The 21826-nt window shown below is 46.5% G+C and overlaps 1 protein-coding gene across 8 annotated transcripts in view; it reads right to left on the reverse strand.

Annotated features, from left to right (window-relative positions):
• Window positions 1-6938: 6938 nt before the first annotated feature.
• Window positions 6939-21826, reverse strand: part of PCMTD1 (protein-L-isoaspartate (D-aspartate) O-methyltransferase domain containing 1) — a 61921-nt gene continuing 47033 nt past the window's right edge. For all 8 annotated transcript variants that reach the window (XM_059042668.2, XM_067017530.1, XM_059042669.2 and 5 more), the window contains 3 exons: window positions 17319-17490; window positions 15657-15780; window positions 6939-9959 (listed from right to left, as the gene is read on the reverse strand). In XM_059042668.2, the coding sequence (XP_058898651.1) occupies window positions 9595-9959; window positions 15657-15780; window positions 17319-17490 (661 nt within the window). In that variant the 3' untranslated portion in view covers window positions 6939-9594. The remainder of the gene's footprint in view (window positions 9960-15656; window positions 15781-17318; window positions 17491-21826) is intronic.

The raw sequence follows: 21826 nt of genomic DNA on the forward strand, positions 1-21826 counted from the left end.
TCCGTAGGTTTCAACTTAAACCCCCTTCTCAGGCAGGCCAGCCCTGATGCTTCTAAGTAGGCTCTCCCTACGTCCACCCCCGCTGGCAATGGTCCCTCCCTCACACTTGTCTACATAGGACATCTCCGAATTTGCACTCTATATATTTCGGGGGGTGGGTTTTTTTTTCTTTATTATCTATGTTCCCATTTTTGGTATAAGAGCCAGAGGGAAGGACCAAGAAGCAAAATATAGCTCTTTTTTTTTTAAGCTATTAGTATAAAATAGGCACTCCATGAATATTTGTAGGAAGGAGAGAGGGAAAGAGACTGGAAAATTCTCTGTAGGCAGGAATTATTTATAGATCAGTTCTCCACTTAAAAATACTGCTAAAGGGACTTCCCTGGTGGCTCAGTGGTTAAGAATCTGCCTGCCTATGCAGGGGACATGGGTTTGAGCCCTGGTCCGGGAAGATCCCACATGCCACAGAGCAACTAAGCCCATGCACCACAGCTACTGAGCCTGAGCTCTAGAGCCTGTGAGCCACAACTACAGAGCCCGCATGCCACAACTACTGAAGCCCGCGCGCCTAGAGCCCGTGCTCCACAACAAGAGAAGCCACCACAATGAGAAGCCCGCGCACCGCAACGAAGAGTAGCCCCCGCTTGCCGCAACTAGAGAAAGCCTGCACGCAGCAACAAAGACCCAACGCAGCCAAAAATAAATAAATAAATTTTTTTACAGAAAACAATGATGAAGGAAATCAAAGATGACACCAACAGATGGAGAGATATACCATGTTCTTGGATTGGAAGAATCAATATCATGTTTTCGTTCTTCTTGGACCAGAATTGCTGGGTCATATGGTAATTCTACGTTTAAGGTTTGGAGGAATTGCCAAGCTGTCCTCCAACGGGCTCTACTTCACAATTCCATCAGCAGTGTTTCTCCACATCCTTGCTGACACGTTATCATCTGTCATTTTTATTTTGCCATTTTCAAGAGTTAAAGTTGTAGCTCATTCTGGATTTGCACTTCATTAATTACTAATGATGTCGAGCATCTCCGGATGGGTTTTATTAGCCATTTGTGTACCTTCTTTTAAAAACTAGCTCTTCAAATACTTTGCTCAATTTTGACTGGGTTATCTGGTTTTTTAAATTGTTGAGGTAAAAGCATTCTCATATATGATTTGAAATTTTTCTCCCATTCTGTCTTATTACTTTTTTGATGGTGTCCTTTGAAGTGCAAAAGTTGTTGATTTTGATGAAGAACAATTTATCTATTTTTTTCTTTTGTCAGCGTGCTTTTGGTGCATGGTATCCAAGCATCCATTGCCGAACCCAAGACTACGAAGGGATGTGGTGGAGGACGGAGACCCTCGGGGGAGACCAGACGCCCCTGGGGCAGACCTGGCCAGTTCTCCAAGGTCCCTTCCCGCCTGCATTCTGCCCTGGGGCTCCTCTTGGAAGTCAGGTGTAACACAGCACTTTGCTATAGTTTTACCTGATTAGTTATCTTTATTTACCATTCGTCAAATTCAACTTTCTGCTAAGAAACAGAGTATCTTGAAACTTTCACATTGAAAAGTCCTTCCACTAAGTGTAAACGATTTACACAATTTCCAGCAGCAGTCCTTTTTTTTTTTTTTTCAATTTTTATTTCTGGCTGCGTTGGGTCTTCGTTGCTGCGCGTGGGCTTTCTGTAGTCGCGGCGAGCGGGGGCTACTCTTCGTTGTGGTGCGCGGGCTTCTCATTGCGGTGGCTTCTCTTGTTATGGAGCACAGGCTCTAGACACGCAGGCTTCTGTAGTTGCGGCACCTGGGCTCAGTAGTTGTGGCTCGCGGGCTCTAGAGCGCAGGCTCAGTAGTCGTGGCACACAGGCTTAGTTGCTCCACGGCATGTGGGATCTTCCCGGACCAGGGCTTGAACCCATGTCCCCTGCATTGGCAGGTGGATTCTTAATCACTGCACCACCAGGGAAGTCCCGAGAGTTCCAAATGGTAGTAGAATATTTGGTAAATGATATGTGCTTTGATATCTTTATAGATGGAATCAAATTAAAATTGCAGAAGGGAATGGCTTTGCATTTTTCTAACCTTAAAGTGCTGATTAACCATAATCTTTAAATATAGTGAAGTTTTTTATCTATGGTTAAGAAAAATATTTTCTACATTAAGGTTAAAATTCTAAAAACATGGAAAGAAAAAAAATCAAGACAAGTATCAATATGACAATACTACAAATTAACACTTAGTAGCATTTTGGCCATTTATAGTGTTAAATGTGTTCTTTACACTGTTTCCACTGTTACGTGACAATACACATACATTTAAATGTGCTTTAACAAAAACTTAATTCTGCTGTTAGGGAGAAACTGAGCCAGGCCCCATATGCCTTTGCTTTCAAAGGCTGATCTGCCTTTTCTTTTTCAGAATTTTTATCTTAATCAGTTAGTTGTGGTCCTTCATGATATTGCTTGCATGAAAATGTAATCCTATGTCAAGGTTTTTTGGCCCCAAAGAAGTAGAGGACCAATCCGTACAGACTTTGCATATATTTCTCTCGGCTTTCATACCATGTCTCCAATAGGGGTCAAAAACTGAAGGTTCTGGGCTGAAAGCAACCTGCAAATACACGTGGTCAGGCCTTTCACTTTGAAAAACTGTAATTAGCTGCTAATATTTAAAAGTCAGGGGGACTTCCCAGTGGGTAAGACTCTGCGCTCTCAATGCCGGGGGCCCAGGTTCGATCCCTGGTCAGGGAACCGGATCCCGCACGCAGAAACGAAGATGCCGTGGGCCGCACTTAAGACCTGGTGCAGCCAAATAAATAAACAAATTTTTCTGAATAAATAAATAAAAATAAAAGTCAGGGAGGGAACTTCCTGGCAGCCCACTGGTTAGGACGTCACGCTTTCACTGCCGGGGGTCCAGGTTCCATCCTTGGTTGGGGAACTAACATACCTGTGAGCCGTGTCGCTTGGCCAAAAATTTTTTTAAAAAATAAAAATCAGGGAATTTCACTTTTGACTTCCATATTTTCCTGAAAAAAACAGCCAGCTCATTATCAATGGGCCCCAAGCCCTGAGGGCAGCACACCCGGAGCTGGCTGGCCCCGGGCTGCCCCCCTTTCCCCAGGACTCCAGCTGCAGGTCAGCGGCTTCCCATCACTGCACTAGGGCAGGTCGTCTTTCACCCACCCTGCTCCCCTCAGAGGACCCTGCCAGCCAGCTTCCTGTAGGTATGTGAGTCCGAAGCTCGTGCCCTGAGCCGTCAACAGTAGTCACAGAGAGCCCTTCCACAGCGCTGGGCAGAGCCAGATCCTCTCCTAAGCGTGTAACGCGCACGAGCTCATGGCACCTGAGAATAACCCCAGGGGACGAACACCGCTAGCATCCCCATTTTACAGACTAAGAAACCGAGACCCCAGGAAGCTGGGAACTCGCAGGGCGCCCGGCTGGGGACCTGAGGGTCCAGCCACTGGGTGTCATTCTCCAGCCGAGGAGGCTTCTGCACAGCTGCAAGGACAACACCCTCTCCCTTCCGCTCAGGGCCTCCAGGAGACGGTGTCCGGCACGGGCCGACCGCCGACCTTGGCACCTGACGGACAGGCCGCCCTGCGCCCGGCGCTGGGGCTTCTGCAGAAACTGACGCTGCAACACGACACAGGCAAGGTTCAAGGCCAAAGGCCCCGCTCCCCTTGCCCTCTGGCCGCCGCACGAGGAGGGGCCCCGGGCTCAAGCACGCGTCTTGTGAGTTTTTACAGTAAGACTGTTTTTCGTATTCACGAGCACATAAAATTAAGAAGATGCTTAATAAAAATTACCCTGGGCCGAATATAAGTGGGCTTATGTGCAACGACCAACCACCAGCTTCAACTTTCATTACCCAGCTAGATCCTCATTTCACGATTGTGACGACAAATGACCCGGCGCTGCTCGTCCTACCTCTTGCTCAAAATTCCCGGAGTCTCACTCGGGCCACTTCCCACTCCGGCGTGGTCTCTCCCGGGCCCCCGCCCCGCGCTCCCGGCTGCTCTGGGGACCCGGGAGCATCGCCCACCGCAGGGCGCGGGGAGGCCTAACCGGAAGCGGGGACACGCGGCATGGGCGGCTGCTTCACCCAATTCAGAGTGGGGAAGATTTGGGGGTGGGGAGGGCGACGATAAAGGGGCTAAACTGCGACTCTAGGCAGGCAAATTACCCAAGGAATGAGGATGGGAATTCTTCGTGGTAAGTTCTGGAAGATGCTAGAAAGGAGACCCGTTCCTTTCACCGCTTCAGGGCTCGCGCTTTCCAGTCTAAGCGCAGAAGCCTTGGGTTGCGGTTAAGCGAGGACCCTGCTCCGACAACCCGAGCGGGGGCGGGACCTGGGGGGACGGAGGCGCGGCCTCGGCGGGCGGGGCGGGGAGCGCGGGGGCGGGGCTGCAGGCGGGGCGGGGCTGCAGGCGGGGCGGGGCTGCAGGCGGGGCGGGGCTGCAGGCGGGGCGGGGCTGCAGGCGGGGCGGGGCTGCAGGCGGGGCGGGGCGGGGCGCGCCGCGGGGACGAGGACCTGTCCGCGCCAAAGCCGCCCGGCAAAGGCAGCCCCTCTTGGCGCGTCGCTCCACCGTTTCCGTGAGCCCAGCCTCTCAGCCCCCGGCCGGGCTGCGGCAGCTCACGTTGATTATTTATTGCATCCACGCAGGACAGCTTTTCTTCTTTTTATCCGGTAACACTTCCAAACCCTGAAGGGCGGGCCCGGTGATAATTGGCTGACCCAGGGGCACATACTCCCTACTCCGAACTGTATGATTCCACTCCTGAAACCCAAAGCGCTGCACTAATACGAGATTCCCACCAGCGGCTTCTGGTTTCTTCCTTTAACACTGGGTGTTTAGCGCCCGCTCCCGGCCCTGGCGCAGACGCACCCAAGGTCACGCGTGTGAGCACGTGAAGTGGCACCGATGAGCCTCCAAGACCCGCCGCCCCGGCCGCTGCAGACCCGCCTCTCACCCGCTAGGTGCCCGGGGGCGGCCGGGCGGCCCTCTCCCCGCGACATTGCTGGAACACAGAAGACTTCTGCCACAAGTATGTCTTGCAGTTCAACGCGTACGTTTTGGCCACTCTGTAAGCAGGTATTTAAGGTTTTAGTTTTATCTTTAAAGACTGAAACTTTCAAACAAATCTCATCCCTTAAAATAGAACTTTAAAAAATGCAAAACAGAAAAACCAAGTGAAACTTGGATGGTTAATTTAGGCAGCAACTCCAGATGACCAGGCTGGGAGACAGAGGTAGTGAGTGGAGAACGATTTGTCAAATTTTATCAACCTTATGAGTATAAAGAAACAAATTCATTCTCCTCTCAGTAATTCTTCCGTCCCTTTACATTCTACTGTAGTTGAACACTGCCCTCTTTTGGCAGAATGTTCCAACTTTTAAATATGTGGGGTTCGGGGTTTTTTTAATACAAAAATCAGAAAAAAAACTCAATCTCCATGAACAAGAATGATTTTTAAATAAACTTGAACTATGCTTGACATCGTGCGTGTGTCTCTTATTGTCTATATCAATAAACGAAAACGCCAGCTTCGTCCTTTCAGGCCCACCTCTAACAATTCCGATGCTCTTGGTGATGTTTGCAATTTGGAGAACTTGGACAAGACATGAGGGTTTGTGCATCGTTTTCAGTTCAAAATATTCAATATAATAAATATTACATTGTATTCGTAGGGCATTTTTCTGGAAGGAAAGACTAAAAACTTTCTACTTTTAGAAACCTAAGCTGACAGTCAATGAAGAAAAAAAAAAAAAACCGTACTGTTACCTTCCCTGAGTATAAAGTGCAAGGCCCAGAGGAGCACGAGCGCCGGCCTCATCGTGGCTGTGGGACCTTTCCTTGCAGGCCTTAGGAGACTCTCCAGCAGAAAACTGTGTGTGCTAGATAAAGCATTAGAAACATTTTTTTTTTTAAGGCATCAGTCAGGGCTTCCCTGGTGGCGCAGTGGTTGAGAGTCTGCCTGCCGATGCGGGGGACACGGGTTCGTGCCCTGGTCCGGGAAGATCCCACGTGCCGCGGAGCGGCTGGGCCCGTGAGCCGTGGCCGCTGCGCCTGCGCGTCCGGAGCCTGTGCTCCGCAACGGGAGAGGCCACGACAGTGAGAGGCCCGCGTACCGCAAAAAAAAAAAAAAAAAAAACAAAGAAATGGCTATCAGTGGACTTCTCAACAGCTACAATGAAAGCCACAATGCAGAGAAGTAACTCCATTGTTTTAGAGAAAAATACCGTCATCCTAAAATTGTATTAGTCGTATTTTTCAAGAACAAAGATAAATTATCTTCAGACAGACAAAACTAAGAGTTATTAGCTACCCAGCATCTTTCACCAAAAGAAATTTTAGAAGATGTACTTTAGGCAAAAGAAAATTGAGATGATCTAAGAGTCAAGAAGAAATAATGAACAAAAAAGTGGGAATGTGGGAATCTAGCATCACTACAGACAACAGGGACCAGCCTCAGAAAGACAACGTGCAGTGAAAAGTAGGTGCACAGGAATGATCAGGGGTGATTCCACTCATACCGCCTGGAGATACAAGCGTATGTGCAAAACCACGGCAAAAGGCCAGGCGTGGTCGTCGCAAACAGGCACGCTGAGAGGGGGGTTAAGATGAGCGGGGAAGAGGGGCACACAGGTAACGGCAGTGCTAGCAGTCAAGCCTCAGAGTTCGTACTCACATGTACTTACACGAACACTCAGTCATTCCTTGGACTCACCATGCATCTTATAAATATCCTTCGTAGCTACTTGAATCGTTCAGAAAAATTTTTATAAGCCCTACACCCTTCAGAGGTGGCAACAGTCAAAAGGAAATGAGATGTCCAAATACAGACAATTCTATACCATAATTCAGCATATATCCATAAGTGTACTGACACTGTCTAAATTTAAAAAGAGAAAAAAGGCAGGCCACTGGAGAACGATGCTTAATTATATGCAACTGTTTATTTAAAATAATTTTCCAAGTTTTCCCATAAATTAACAGGTTTTGCTTCACTTTTGTCCTCTCCAACAGCTAGAAACCAACACTTACACATTTTGTATTTCAACTACTATGTATGCTATTTTAATGACATTTTTCTCTATTAGCACTAGAAGCAGAGGTATCGACCAATATGCAGCACAGGTTGAAACGATGTTCCTGGTAGTTACGGTGTTGCTGGCAGTTTCTCGGGCTTTATCAGATTCTGGAGGCTATTTCAAGCCGCGACCTGACTGAGGGGGACGTCCTCGTGCTTCCTCCCTAGGCCTACTTCCTCTCCGCAGAACAGATCATTACCCCACTGTAAAATCCCACAAATACACTGCCCATCATTTTCAATTACTTCATCTTTATTTGCGACCTCTCCACCTATAAAGCATAATTATCCACACTCAAATACAACATGATTCATTAAAAAATAAACACCCAAAATATTCTTAATCATTCTAATATATTCCCATTAATAGATAAAAGGGCTTTCGCTTAAAATTTCATTTTTTATTTCTACTTCTTTATTTAAAGTCAATAGTAAAGTCACAACTGTGAAATAAATGCATTTAAAAACACAAAAGATACATTTCAATGACAAAAAATAGGCAATGATTATGAAAACCTACTGTACATTTTGCCAAAGCCAACAGAATGAAAGCTGATATGAAAAACTCCATCTTCAAACATATCCTTAACAAAAACATCCCTCATGAATAGTTAACACCATGATTTAAGGAAACATTGTGTTTACATTAGCTGAACACTTGCCCCGAAAACGACGAAGCTGGTGGGGGGGGCGGCTAAATAAAAATATGTGGGCACCAGGAACTCAAAATTAAACTTCTAAAATGGACACTGATTTCAAAATAAAATGAACATTTCTAACATGATAATTGTATGAAACTATTTTTTTTTTCCTTGATAGAAATGAATGGGGCATTTCTTAACAATAACAGCTTAGTAATCACCTACGAAAAACTGTGGAGATACCCCCAACGCCCAAGCCCAATGGTAAAAAACAAACAGCTTCCATGAAATTATCTTTCACATTACTAAAATATCCCAATTTACCTGGGATAATTCATGCTTAGACTATTTCAAACAGCTGTTTTTAGATGTGTGGAATTACCAGAGCTGAGATTTTTTTTTATCTAACGGTTGAATCTTTGCAGAGGCATAATAATCCTTCCAGTACACATTGATTGCGTTTCCTCAAGCATACCTGCTCAACAGTTGTAACAGTGATGCTGGTGGTGGTAAGTGAAACTCTCAAATTTTTCCTTTTAAAAAATATATAATCCATGGAACACTAAATAGTAAATATGCTACACTGTATACTTTCTTAAACAAGGCATGACTCTTCAGGCCCTCGTAGGAAGAAAAGAAACACACTAATAATGGCGTTTCACCTGTTTCGCTACTGACGTTCAAACAATGAATACAGTAGTATGTGATAGTAAGCAAAAAACTGAAAATCACTGTTACCTTACCACAAAAAACAAGAACAAAATAAACACATGGGAAGAAATTAAATGAGCCCAACGTAGGTCCCAAAGATTACACTATGATTCCGAATTTTCAAAGAAAAGGTCAACTACATATAATTTCTGTGAATACTTCCTATGCTACAAAGATGAATTTCAAAGCCAACGCAGGCTGGCGCAGCCCTACTTGTCAAGGATGCGCCTGCCAATGAACCAGGAGTCCCCTTGCTAAAGTGCACCTGCGACCAGCCCACTCAGGCCGATCCGCCCATGAGCCGTCAACAGTCGCGGAGAACAACGCACTCTCTTAAAGCAGATACTTCGTACAGCGGGCTACAGGCAAAACCGTCCTACACACACTATCTTCTACAACTTCAGAGTGAGGCGTAACCTCATCATTTTTAAACACTGAAAATGCAAAGGGTCCACACAGACTAAGCGTTGTATTAAGTATATACGTCTTACTTTAATATTCACTTGACGTGCTCCTAAAATCTCTATGAGAGAAGCAGATGTTTTCCCCACGTCTTTTGGCAACAGATTCAAGAGCAAGGGTAGCAGTGCTGTTGGACTCCCTGAAAGGAGGCTTTTTAAAGCTACGTTACTCCGCCTCTGCACTGTTATTGCACTCATACACTGCCCGGGACAGACCTACGGCAACTCAGCAACAGTGACTGCGCCACACAAAGCTTCTGATCTCCTTGTTAGATAAAGGTTTCATGGAGGAGATGCAAATGGCTGCAATTCGAATCAGACTACACATGCTTCATGATTATTTCACCTCGTGGAAAGCTGACTCTAACCCTCACCACCACTAGTCTGTAAGGAACCAGACGAGGACCTGACCTGAAGGACCCAGTCTTGACTACTGTTACATTCCACTCTTGAAGCCGCTCCAAGTTAAAACAGCAATTTTTCCAAGATTTAAAGAAAAATATATTTTATAAAAGGGATTCTTTTTAATCACAGAATACATCATTTTTATTACTAAGACAGAAACAAGTTATACTTTTTCCACTAAAAATTCACTCTGATGAAAGAAAGAATTCTCTTTTAACTTCTAACAAATATGCTACATTTTCAAGACTAAAGGAATTATCAGTAGGCATTCTTTCTTCTTGCTCTTATTTTTCCCTAAAGTACGTCAAGTAGGCTTTGAGAGACTCGGGCAGGGGGAGCTTCATGATCTTCTCCCTCAGCAAGTTCTGGGGCGGCTCCTCCGGCTTCCGGCCCCCGCCGCGCTCCCCCTCCTCCCCCTCCCTATCTTCGCCCATCTTCTCCTCCTCCTCGCTGTCCAGAGGCTGAGGGATGAGCTGATTCCCCACAAAGACGTACGTGTTAATCCTCTGCTTGACCCTCTTCCTCTTCCTTTTGGGCGGAGCCCTCTGAGGAATCCCCTTGGCCTGCATCTCATCGTTTATGAAATTTCTAAGTGTGCGTCGAATGTAAATACGAGCCAAGTCCTGCAGATTCCTGACAGCACAGGGGGCTAAAAACACACGAGAAACATAAGAAGTAAAACGTTATACACTGTTTGTTCGCTTCTTAGTGAATATTAGAAGACAGAGACGTAAACAACTCCGACTTTCACCTAACACAGATTCTCGGAAGGGCGCTCGCTACGCGCCGGACCACGGCAGCACCGAGGGCGGCGCGCGCGGCTCCCGGGTCTGTGTGGACAGACGTGTGCACGTCGCCAGGTGTGAGCACACCCCCCCCCCCGGGAAGGATAAACAGCTTACAACAGTTGGAGCACGTGTGAATTAAGTAGTGAGGGGACAAGGATAGAAGAGACTTCACCCTACACATTTTCTGTACTTTCTGATGTTGAAAAGCGTGTGAAGGACCTATGTAAAAACCTCAGATGAAGGCACCGTCTGAACAGCTTGCCTCGGTCTGAGTTCTGAACTGTTACACGCGTGCACACGCAGAAGTGGTTCACAGGTAAAGGGCCACCAGAAGCCACGCCGCCACACTTCAACAGCCCCAGCAGCACGGCTCTACGCCGCTGACGCTCCCTTCGATCAAGCACGCGGGCAGTCGGGGCGGGCCCCGTCCGCTTCACTCCTGCCCCCACCGACGCGCAGATGTTGAGACCTCGAGCCACACGCCCCTCCTGGTGGCCTCCTCCAGTGCTCTGCACCCAGACAAAGAAAATTCTCGGGTCCCCACCTGAAATTCGTTTTTCCTAGTTTCCACCCCTGTGGGAATAAAACCCTTATCAAGGATTCTTCTCAAATATCTAACAAAACAAAACACAGCCCTCCTCGGTTCAACAGCACGAGAAAGCCTTCGCCACGTCTCCCCTTACTTTTAGTACTTTTTCTTAGCTACCTCCTTCCAAACCTTCCCGCTACCATGTCAGTTAACCGAACGTGTCTGTGGTCGGTCTCTGCCCTCAACTGTGAGCTCTCGGGGGTGGGAGGTAGGAAGGAGGCCTGGGGCCCTTCCTCCCCCCCCCCCCCCACAGAGCCCGCAGGCAGGTATACGTACGTCCTGTGCTGTGCGCCCCCCTCCGCCCCAGTGCCCGGGGCTCTGCCCGGTCACAAGGCGGGCACATCAGCAGCGGGAGATGTGGTTTCTCATAAAACTCCAGGCAGGAGGCATTTGAGACCAATTCAGAGATCCCTCAGCACACACTTCCTGGCCTGCTACAAAACCTTTTTCTTCAGACTCTCCACTGAAACCCAAAAAGGAAAGGAATTCACGTCTGTCCTGCCGTCTGCACCTGCCCCCAACCGTGCGGGGAAACTGGAAGAACCAGTAACACGTCTGCCAGCAGCCAGCTGTGTGAGCAACAGACTGAGACTAAGGGCGCCCCTGCTCTTACAGAGGAGAGACGGAGGGACTTGGTCTCCTCGCGTCCCTGTGGCTGCGACCCGCCCACACCCCGCGTGCTCTCCCAACACCTCCACTGACCCCCTCCTCTGCCAGCGCCGCCTGCTGCTCCAGGGACGTGAGCACCGCGATGGCCGCCGGCGCAGCCCGGCTTCAAAAGCACCAACCGGACCCCCAGTGGAAAAGGATTCAGACCCGGCTTCATTCAGTCGCCTCTAACACTCACAGGTCCTAAAGCAGCACCCACAAGAGCCTCATTTAAACGTTTTTCTGATAATATGAAAACTTTTAGACGATTCTCGGCCCTACTTATTCGAAATTCCCAGTATTTTCCGTACTTCAACCCTCCTTGTTCCTAATGCTTGGAGTCAAAGGACCAGACAACACGAGTCCTGACTGCTATAAAGCTCTGCTGCGAGTTGAAGCTTTCGGGCCCAAACTACAGCGGAGGTTCTCTCTCTCTCACACACACACACACACGTCAGCTCTATCTGTTCCCCAAAGGTGGTCTCTATGTAGATTTTATAGGAACCTAGCAGTCAGCACTTTCGTTTTTACTTGTTACGGAAGACTGGAAAGGGCACCGGATTTAGGTCAAAGCCCATTTCAACCTACAGAACCGCAAGCTCGCATGGCTCAGCGCGCCGCGGTTCCCCGGTCCGTGAGATCGCCGGACCTCTGCGATACTGCGAGGTCTGTAAGAAGACATGGACATTTGGCTTCCCCTTCCTGACACGGAGCCCCTAAGACACGTGGAATTTCCCAAGTGGTGAGAGCAGCAAAGTGAAAAGCAGTGCCTTTTAGTGTCACAAGAAGCTCCTTTCAACCCCACGTGAGGTGATGATCCGGGGGTGACGTCAGTAAGCCCTTCGAGGTGCTAGGCTGCTTGTCGGGGGCGCCAACCGTGGGACGAGAGAAATGGACCTTTCAGGCTACCCCTCCAGAGACGGGAAAGGGGCTCGAGGCTGAGTGAATCCCCGAGCGTAGATGATTTAATCAATCCAGCCTCCACAGAAGCCCCTAAAGGAAAGGGGGCGGAGGGCTTCCGGGCTGGTGAACAGCTGGAGGTGCTGGGAGGGCGGTGCGCACAGAGGCCGTGGAGGTCCGCGTCCTCCACACACACCTCGCCCTGGGCATCACTCCCCCCGCCCCCGTTACGTGCAGATAACGAAAGCGTCTGCTTCACAGCCTTGCTGTGGATTTAAGTGAGTTACATTAAGTAAAGCACATGGCTGCAGAGGTCACTAGCTCTGGCTACTAGTGCTCAAAGAAAGGAGTGACCATACACGACTCGAGACAGGCATGACGGAAGGGCTGACTTTCGCGACAATGTGAATTTCAACGGAAAAGATGACGCGAGCCCTCTCGGTGGAAAGGTCGTATTGTACATCAAAGGAGACACACCGCGGCTGCTGTGCCGCTTAGGAACAAGGTCGGGCAGACATGCATTTTTTCCTGTTCACCCACCTGTGCGAAGAAGGACGCCTTTTTGAAGGAGAGCAATGGATGGAACCGTGCTCGTCCACTGGCCCTGTTATACCAGAAACTGTGAGAGATCTGGTCCCCAAATCACCATATCACTTTCTTTCTGTTTTTTTTATTTCTGTCCATTCTGCTTTGGTTAAAGAAAAATGGACTTGAACCCGTGTTGGCTCTACACTTACGACTGGCGAGCTTAGCCTTCGGAGTCAACTTACTCACCGCCGAAACGAGAACAACAACGCCTCCCCGCTCTCCTTTAGAGAAGCAGTGCGTGAAGCAAATCAATTAAAACATGCGGCTGTTCTCCAGTTCATCTAATGAGTCATCTGCTCTCCTGCACTCTGGGAGCCGCTCCAGCAAATTATCCAACTCTAGGAGGCGTCATGGGGGCCTGACTCACAGGCAGCCTGTGAGAGGCTGGAGGAGGACAGAGCCTGCGGCCGGCGGGGTCTGGGCTAGCACCGGCGAGCGCCGGCACCGCACCAGACCACAGTACAGCTCGCTGGGGTCCGCGGAGGACCGCAGGATCGCTCGGGGAGGAGAACCCACGGGTCTGGACGACACGAGGATTCGGTAGGCGGTGTATAAAGGAAACAAGAGTTTTCCTTTAGTCGGTGTAGAGTTTTTCCTTCACCCCTTCTAAAGGGCCTGCTATGAAATTTATGTTTAGAATGTCTTACACCAAAGAAAGAAAAAGAAATATGACTTCAAGTTGAATAAAAATTTGTGATGAACCTGAAGAACAGTTACAAATACATTTTAGTAACTGTTATATGAGCAATTTCATAGCTACAAAATACATTGGGCAAAGGGTTTGCACGTGTATTTTTTAGGGTTTGTTGGTGCTAACATTCTTCACGTTTTTATTCCCTATGATTAATGAAATAATGTTCTCTACACAGAAACCTATTTAAACTTATTTTAACAGAAAAGCAAACGTGTTCTTCTTCTCCACACATCCTATTCCATTTCAACTCCTAGCGATCTGGGTCCCCAAGCCCACCTCTCCACTGGGAAGAACTTGAGCAGGGGAAACGGGTGTAATTGACTGACCTTCCCAAAATCCCAATACTATTCTTTACTAAGCCATTATTACCCGCTAAGCACTTTATAAACACTACTTCATTTAATTCTCAAAACCACCCCAGGGCTTCCCTGGTGGCACAGTGGTTAAGAATCCGCCTGCCAATGCAGAGGTCACGGGTTCAAGCCCTGGACCGGGAAGATCCCACATGCCGCGGAGCAACTAAGCCTGTGCCTGCAACTACTGAGCCTGCGCTCTAGAGCCCGCGAGCCACAAATACTAAGCCCACATGCTACAACTACTAAAGCCCATATGCGCCTAGAGCCCGTGCTCTGCAACAAAGAGAAGCCACCGCAATGAGAAGCCCGCGCACCGCAATGAAGAGCAGCCCCCGCTCAGCGCAACTAGAGAAAGCCCGCGCGCAGCAACAAAGGCCCAACGCAGCCAAAAGTAAATAAATAAAATAAATAAATTTAGGGCTCCCCTGGTGGCGCAGTGGTTGAGAGTCAGCCTGCCGATGCAGGGGACACGGGTTCGTGCCCTGGTCCGGGAGGATCCCACGTGCCGCGGAGCTACTGGGCCCGTGAGCCACAACTACTGAGCCTGCGCGTCCGGAGCCTGTGCTCCGCAATGGGAGAGGCCGCAGCGGTGAGAGGCCCGCGTACCACACACACAAAAATAATAATAATAATAATAATTAATTAATTAATTAAGTTTTAAAAAACAAAACCAAAAAAAAAAAACCACCCCAAAAGGCCACAAAACCACATGGGTTGCAAGAGGGTAAAATAACCCTGAAAATAAAATGAAATCTCTCCCAGGTTCCTATGAAATAAATTCATTTAAAAAGCAAATTAAACCAAGAAGTCTACTATGGTAAAGTTCTGAAGCTCATTTCTGGCAAAGAACTCTACTTACTGGTTTCCAAAGCCATGATCCGCGCTGGGCCAACCACTGCCGCACTCACCGCCCTTCCTCGGGGTCTCATCAGCCCTCGGGGAGCGCAGCGCTCCGGCCTCTTCTCCAAAGTCTGGTTCCGCACACCACACACCGCCGTCCCCCCACTTCTCAGCCCTGCCCCTTGCTCGTGGTCCAGCTCTGATCTGACGGATCACAGGCCCAGGCCCAGCGCCTCCCCTGAGTCTCCTCACCCGTCCTCACAGCTCTTGCAGCAGGATGACACCCATACGCCTACCTAACAGGAAACTCAAGCACAGCCAAAATAAAAGTCTCTGATCCTCCTACACCGGTTTCCAAGCTATTCACCCTCAGTCCTCAACAGCAATACATGGTACCATCCCTCAGTGAGGGGCTCAGGGTAAAACTTTAGAGCCCTCTTTTTTCCTCCACCATTTTCCTACCTTCAAACAACTCCACCCCCATCAACACTGACTCTCTCCTTGAGGACAGGGAAAGTCTCCATCAGCTCTCCTCTGCAGCCCAGCCGAGGAGCCGCAGCGACCCTGAAAGTTGCTGCCGGTCTTGGGACGAGCAAGCCCTTTCAGCCTAAAGAAAGGCTTCTGTGTTTGCCGTCCCTCTGTACGTACGGAAAACGATGCCAACCAATTTACCGTAATTAACCAAGTCACGACTGTAAGTAACAAATTCATCGTTTCGTCTGACCTGCCCCTTCTTTTCCCGCCTCCATGAAGGCAGCCGACAGGGTCTAGTGCAAGGTAGGAGCTTTATCCAAAAACAACAACAAAAGACAAATACATCCATGGGATATGTTACTGCACCGTTTACTCAACTCTTCATAATTAACAGAGTCCACTAACCCCAAGCACGGCTGCTGAACAACGTAAGGCACAGTGCAGTCAGAAAGGCCCGGCGGGTACTTACGGAGGCCCACAGAGTCTGGCTTGCCGTTGTCATTCTTGCTCGGCTGCACAAGTGGGGCAAATGACACAGCAAGGATGTTTTTACTTTCCCAAGTGTTTTGTCCAGTTCGCATAATTTGTGTTAACTATTTAGAGGGAGAAAAGAAATAGAACGGCTTAATCTTGGAAGTGTGATCACCTTACAGTCACAATGTTAACAGAATAACAGCAGTGATTGTTATATAACACTTGTGTCTGAATGCAACCAAATTACTTTCGTTTAAATATTTACCATAAAATGATACAGGAGGAATCACAAATACTTGCTGTTCAAGACAGACACCTGAGCACAAAGGCCATGACTCTGCAGGTTGTATCTGGGGTCTGAGGGCTTCTAGGGGTACTCTTCCAACCCACACCTGCCACTGGCCCCCAAAACACACGTCTCACACAGGTTCAGTTGTTTGGTTGAAGTGTTGTATTAGTAAAAACACGTTTTCATTACTGTACCAACGAATCAACTTCATGATCTTCCATGGTGGTTATAAAACACAGATTCTAATTCTAATCCCAACTTGACGTTTCATAGATAAATGCAATTAGTCACAGGGGATTTAGAAGTTTTACCCACTCAGCAAATGCCCACCATCTGTTCTTGAGAAAAAATATTAGCTCAGTACATGACTGAAGGAAGATGAATTAGTATCTTCACTTTATATTATGGAAACCAGCCTATTATATTTTACATTAGCACAATAGTATATAATAAATATTCAATAAAATACCAATGGGAAACCATATTTTAAATGCTTAAAAACGTCTCTTTAAAGGAAAACAGAAAAAGACGATTAATCTGGGAGTCTCAACCCCGGAAGCATTCAAGTAACAACAGTTTTCCAAGAATGTGTTTTAATGAATGCTTTATACTCTGTCTTTTTAATAACTGACAAACACAGTACGTGGTGACGATGACATACTCTGACCTGCAAATCACACGTGTGAACTTAGGGGACCCTCAGCTATACAAACTCCAACAAGACGACCACACTACGTCCCAGTCATCTTGGACAATCTATCTTCTTCTACTTAGAAACCACAGGGTGTTTTAAACAACTCAGATGTAGGTTAATATGAATATAAAAGATATTTTTTGAAATGTATATTTATAAAATCTCAAAGTAAAAGAGCCACCCAATTTCTGAATAAATTAGTATTTCATACACTTATTATACCTAATAATTCCCAACCAAAGGCAGACAATAGGTGAAAAATACTTTCAAATGCGTCTACGTATACTAACAGAAGATCCAAACATTTTCTGGATGGAGTTAAGCAGCTCAAACCAAACCCCGAACAGGATGTCCCTTTCGTACGTGCAGCTAGAAGCAGTCCCCGCGTTCAGAGGCACTCCCTCCCCTCTCCCCGGCGAGGACAGCAAAGGGGGAGCAGCGAGGCAAGCTCAGGGCGCGTCTCTCCTAACCCTAGTTACCCTAGTTACCGGGTCTTTTCCGCACCTGCCCCGGTTAACAGTCAAGAGCCCGTTTCAGTGTTTTCCTCGATAGGCGGATCTGGGAAGAGTATTTATTTCTTCCTCAAAGCTTACAGTGTACCTTTCACTGAGGTAGCGCTCCCGTCCTACACTAAGCGCGCTTCCCACACCAAGCGGGGGGACGCTGGAGGCTACCTGGTCTTCTACGGGCATGACTAGGATGCCCCCGACCTTCAGCAGTATCTTCATGTGCTGCTCGTGGTCCTTCTGGACTCCAGCCCCGCAGTACACCCGGTCATACTGGTGGCTGTCTGACGCTATCTGGAGGCAGTTACCAACCACAAACGCGGGTTCACAGAACTCGAATCTATATGGAAAACAGACAGTATTTTAGCTCATTAAGCAAAAGATCAGATCCAAACAAATTAACATAGTCCAGCTTCTTGAAATAGCGAAGTTACCAAATTAATTATAAGGATAAAGTAGTATAAAATTTGATTATCAGATTTATGAAGTGTAACACTGATCAAATATGTCGTTTTGTTATCAGCGATGCAGTGTACATTTTTTCAAAACATTAACCTTTTTTGGGCCATACTGAAACCTTACTTAAGGCTTAAAAGGTGAATATAGTGAAAAGCCATCACACCGATCTCGTGATGCCACAAAGGACATACAATAAGGATGAGAATCCCAAGGGTCGAACAAAAGAGAAAAGGCTTCACTCCCGCCGCCCTTTCCAAAAGAAGCCAGGGGCCAGAGGACATGGAAGGGCTCAGCGCAGTCTCCACTGTGGGCACCTTGCTGCAGTTAACAGCGGCAAAGCCTGTCAGGAAAAGACACTGGTGCCCTTACCCTATGCTCTTGCAACCACTGAAGAGTAGGGAGATTTTCCTAACAGATTTTGGCAGAACTATGTCACAGGATTGGAAAAGAGAGCAGAACGAAGTGTTTTCTGGCCCCCGTGATCTCCCTACACAACAAAAGAAGAGAGATGGATGGTTTCAAAGCAAAGGCATCTTATCTTATCCAGGCCGCCAGTTCCTGGTTACAGTGTTGGTTCATTGTACATAGAGTTATGCTTGTACAAAACTATCCTATCTAGACTTCTACTTTATTCCTTAAGTTCTGGCAAATCTGAAAACAGTCTCTAAAATACATAATTAAAAGCCTAATGCACTAATAAAATACGTACGGTAATTTTTTTAAATTAATTCATGAAATATCCTTTCACTTTTAAGCTGACTGATGTTAATTTGACCACACAGCAAAACCAGGCTACATTTGAGGATGAAATAACTTACATTAAAAGTTTCAGCATGCAGTGAAAAATGACTCTGAATCATAATCATTTTTATTTTGTAAAACGTATCCTTTCCTTTGGTAATTAACAGACTTATTATGCAGTTAAGTTCCCATTAAACTTCACTGAAGTACAGACACACTGTGGTCATCGATACTTAAAGAAGAGTTTCGCAGCATGATGCCGTCCTCCACTTCCCGTCCCCGTGGTGGGGCTGGGGGCATGAGGGACAGTGCAGAGCCTGCACCCCCCTCTCCACACGGGGCTCCACACAGGGCCGGCCCCTCGCCACCCGCGCCCCGGTGCTCACGCTTTCTGGCTCTCCCCTCCCTCCACCGCTTCCCGCACTGGCTGCTCAGCACAGGTCCGCGCCCCTTAGAGGGCCATGTGGGGCTCCTTGCGGTTCTACCTGGACGTCCCCCCTTCCAGACTCACTCCCTGGCTCTGCCCCCTACCCCCCACACACTGCGCTGCAGCCACGGGTTGAATTATTGGCTTCTCATCACTTAGGGGCAATATTACAAAGTGTCTCCTGCATCTGTGTCTGTGCTGTTCCTCTGACTGAAAGGTCCCTCCCTCTCTTCTTGATAAACGCCTAGCATCACTTGGAGACACAGTTCAAATATGAGCTATACACAACGAAATCTTACCCAACTCCTTAAGAGGATCTCATTCTTTCTACTTGCATAATACACACAAAAGTGTGAACTTACCTATGTAATGGACAATGTTTAATTTCTCTCTTACACTCAACACAACCTAGGATTGTCTAAAATATGGCTTTCAAATAACTAAATAATGAGGATCGCGTGGTTTAATCACCTCATCAAGGATGCTCACCACAGTAAGCATCCTTTAAAAAGAAAAAAAACCAGTATTTTCAATCTAAAAATTTTCATTCTTACAAAAATTCATTTTAAATAACTTAATTTTATAATAATTTAAGCCAGTCTTAAAATTTTCAGGATGAACATAAGCAGGGAATTTAAATTTAAAAATCAGAATTTCTAAACCTCTTTTACCATTAAGCCTGCTAAATCAACTTAAAAATACGCTTATAGTTTAGCCGGCTTCCCTGGAGGCGCAGTGGTTGAGGGTCCGCCTGCCGATGCGGGGGACGCGGGTTCGTGCCCCGGTCCGGGAGGATCCCACGTGCCGCGGAGCGGCTGGGCCCGTGAGCCGTGGCCGCTGCGCCTGCGCGTCCGGAGCCTGTGCTCCGCGACGGGAGAGGCCACGGCGGTGAGAGGCCCGCGCACCGCGATCAAGAGTGGCCCCCGCTCGCCGCAACTGGAGAAAGCCCTCGCACAGAAACGAAGACCCAACACAGCCAAAAATAAATAAATAAAAAAAATTTTTTTAAAAATACGCTTATAGTTTAAAAGTTTCCTACTAGTTAAAAATACATGATAGCTCACAGAACTATTATCTAGGAAAACACCATTACAAGTAAACTACTTACAATTAAAACCACTTCTCATATTCGTGATATTTTTATATACTCTCATCCCAGCAAAATGAATTAGAAAGAATTTAGTGTCTGATTCTAAAATCAAACGTGTGACTCTAGCCAAGTGACCTGACACTAGTGATTAGGACAATTCACTCCAATTACTGTTTGTGGAGCACCATTTGTGTGTCAAGACTGGAAATTCAACGGGAAACACTCATACGCCTCCATCTAGTGGAAGAGACAAGCACCTCAGGAATTAAAGATTCATTTACAAGTGTGATAAATGCTCCAAAGGTGTACGACTCCATGAATAAAACTGAGGGCGCAAGGAAGCGGACAGCCCAGGGGAGTGGGAGGAAGGCTCCCTGAGAAACGGTTAAGCCGTGACCTGAAAGGTGAGACAGGACAATCAAACCACACTATCCGAGATGGTAGCCACTTGCCACATGTGGATACGAGCCCCACACTGAGATGTGCTGAAAGGATAAAAATCACACAAGATCTCAAATATTCAGTATGAAAATGTAAAATATCTCAGTATTCCTTTTATATGCGTGTGTGTATGTGTGTGTATATATGTGTGTGTCTATGTGTGTGTATGTGTGTGTATACCTCAACAGCTGCATAAACTGAAAACACTGAACAACTACCCTTCTAACTTTATCACCTGTAAACAGGAGCTTCCAATATTTTCCTTAACACAAACTTCCCTTTGGAATATTCTCCTGGTTTTCCTGATATCTCTTTGAACACTTCCTCTGAATTTTAATTGTATCTCCATCACCTACTACAGGCCTCAAAAAGCATTTACTAAGTAGGTGAGAAACATAACTGTTTTGTCAGCTGTTCCACCTACCAACTTTGAATATGAACCCAAACTTGACAAATTAAATACGTTAATCACAAGAACCCCAGGACTAGAAGAGAAACCTGCACAGAAACAGTTACAGAAAAAATATGTGCCCATGGCACCTTCTGTATCAATATGATGGTTCTTGTTTTACTAAATTGGACAACTATAAATAACTGTAGCTTCATGTTACAAAATACTTGATTTTTTCCCCAAGTGCCAAACAAAAAGCAAAACTCAAACGGTAAATAAAAAAGAACAAAACAAACCCTTTTGCCTTTAATGAATAAACCAAACCAACTGTCCTCTAACTGAAAGGTACTTTTTAGGGGTTTTTCTGAAGATCTTAAATAAGCCACCTTATTCTAGGAAAGAAAGTCTTTTCCCTTGTAATGCAGATCTGAACAAGTATATCTGCTTCCACTTAGGGAATATTACAAAGAATCATTATAGAGAAAAACTAGACCTCTAAATTTATAAATAATTTCTACTAATGCAAGTGGACCATACACCTCTAACAAATGCATATGGGGTCTTTACACTTTCATTTAACATACCAAATTAATTTCCTTTACCAGCATACTCCAATTTTGAAGTTTAACTGAACTTGAGACAACATTCCAAAAAGAGTAGAAGGACCAGACTATTTCTAGACACAAAATAGTAAAGCTTCAAGGACATATCAGGTAGAAGGGTGAATATTTTTAAGTATAGGCACGAAAACACCTAGAACATAGTAATTTACTAGTTACAAGAAACTGTCTGTCTAGCAGAGACAGTGTTCCGTCTGGGTTGTTTATTACACTTACAGCCATGGCTTCAGCTTCTCCACCAATAATTCACGGATCCTTCACGTTAGCAAAGAAAACAAAACAACTCTCCAACTGCCTGTACTTATAACATTATCTTTTTAAATACACAAATGGGTTATAGATTATCTTTCCTAATAAAGGATTTAGAGATGAGCTTTAGGTAGAGGTGAGGATCTTACTTGGACATTTTGTACTCTGATACTGAAATTATGGCTCATTTTAAAAATAGCATTTCATGTAAATAAATTCATACAAATCCTACTGCTAATAATATTTTTTCAAAAGTCT

Source organism: Kogia breviceps, chromosome 17 (genome assembly GCF_026419965.1).
Source record: "Kogia breviceps isolate mKogBre1 chromosome 17, mKogBre1 haplotype 1, whole genome shotgun sequence".
Lineage (NCBI taxonomy): Eukaryota > Metazoa > Chordata > Mammalia > Artiodactyla > Physeteridae > Kogia > Kogia breviceps.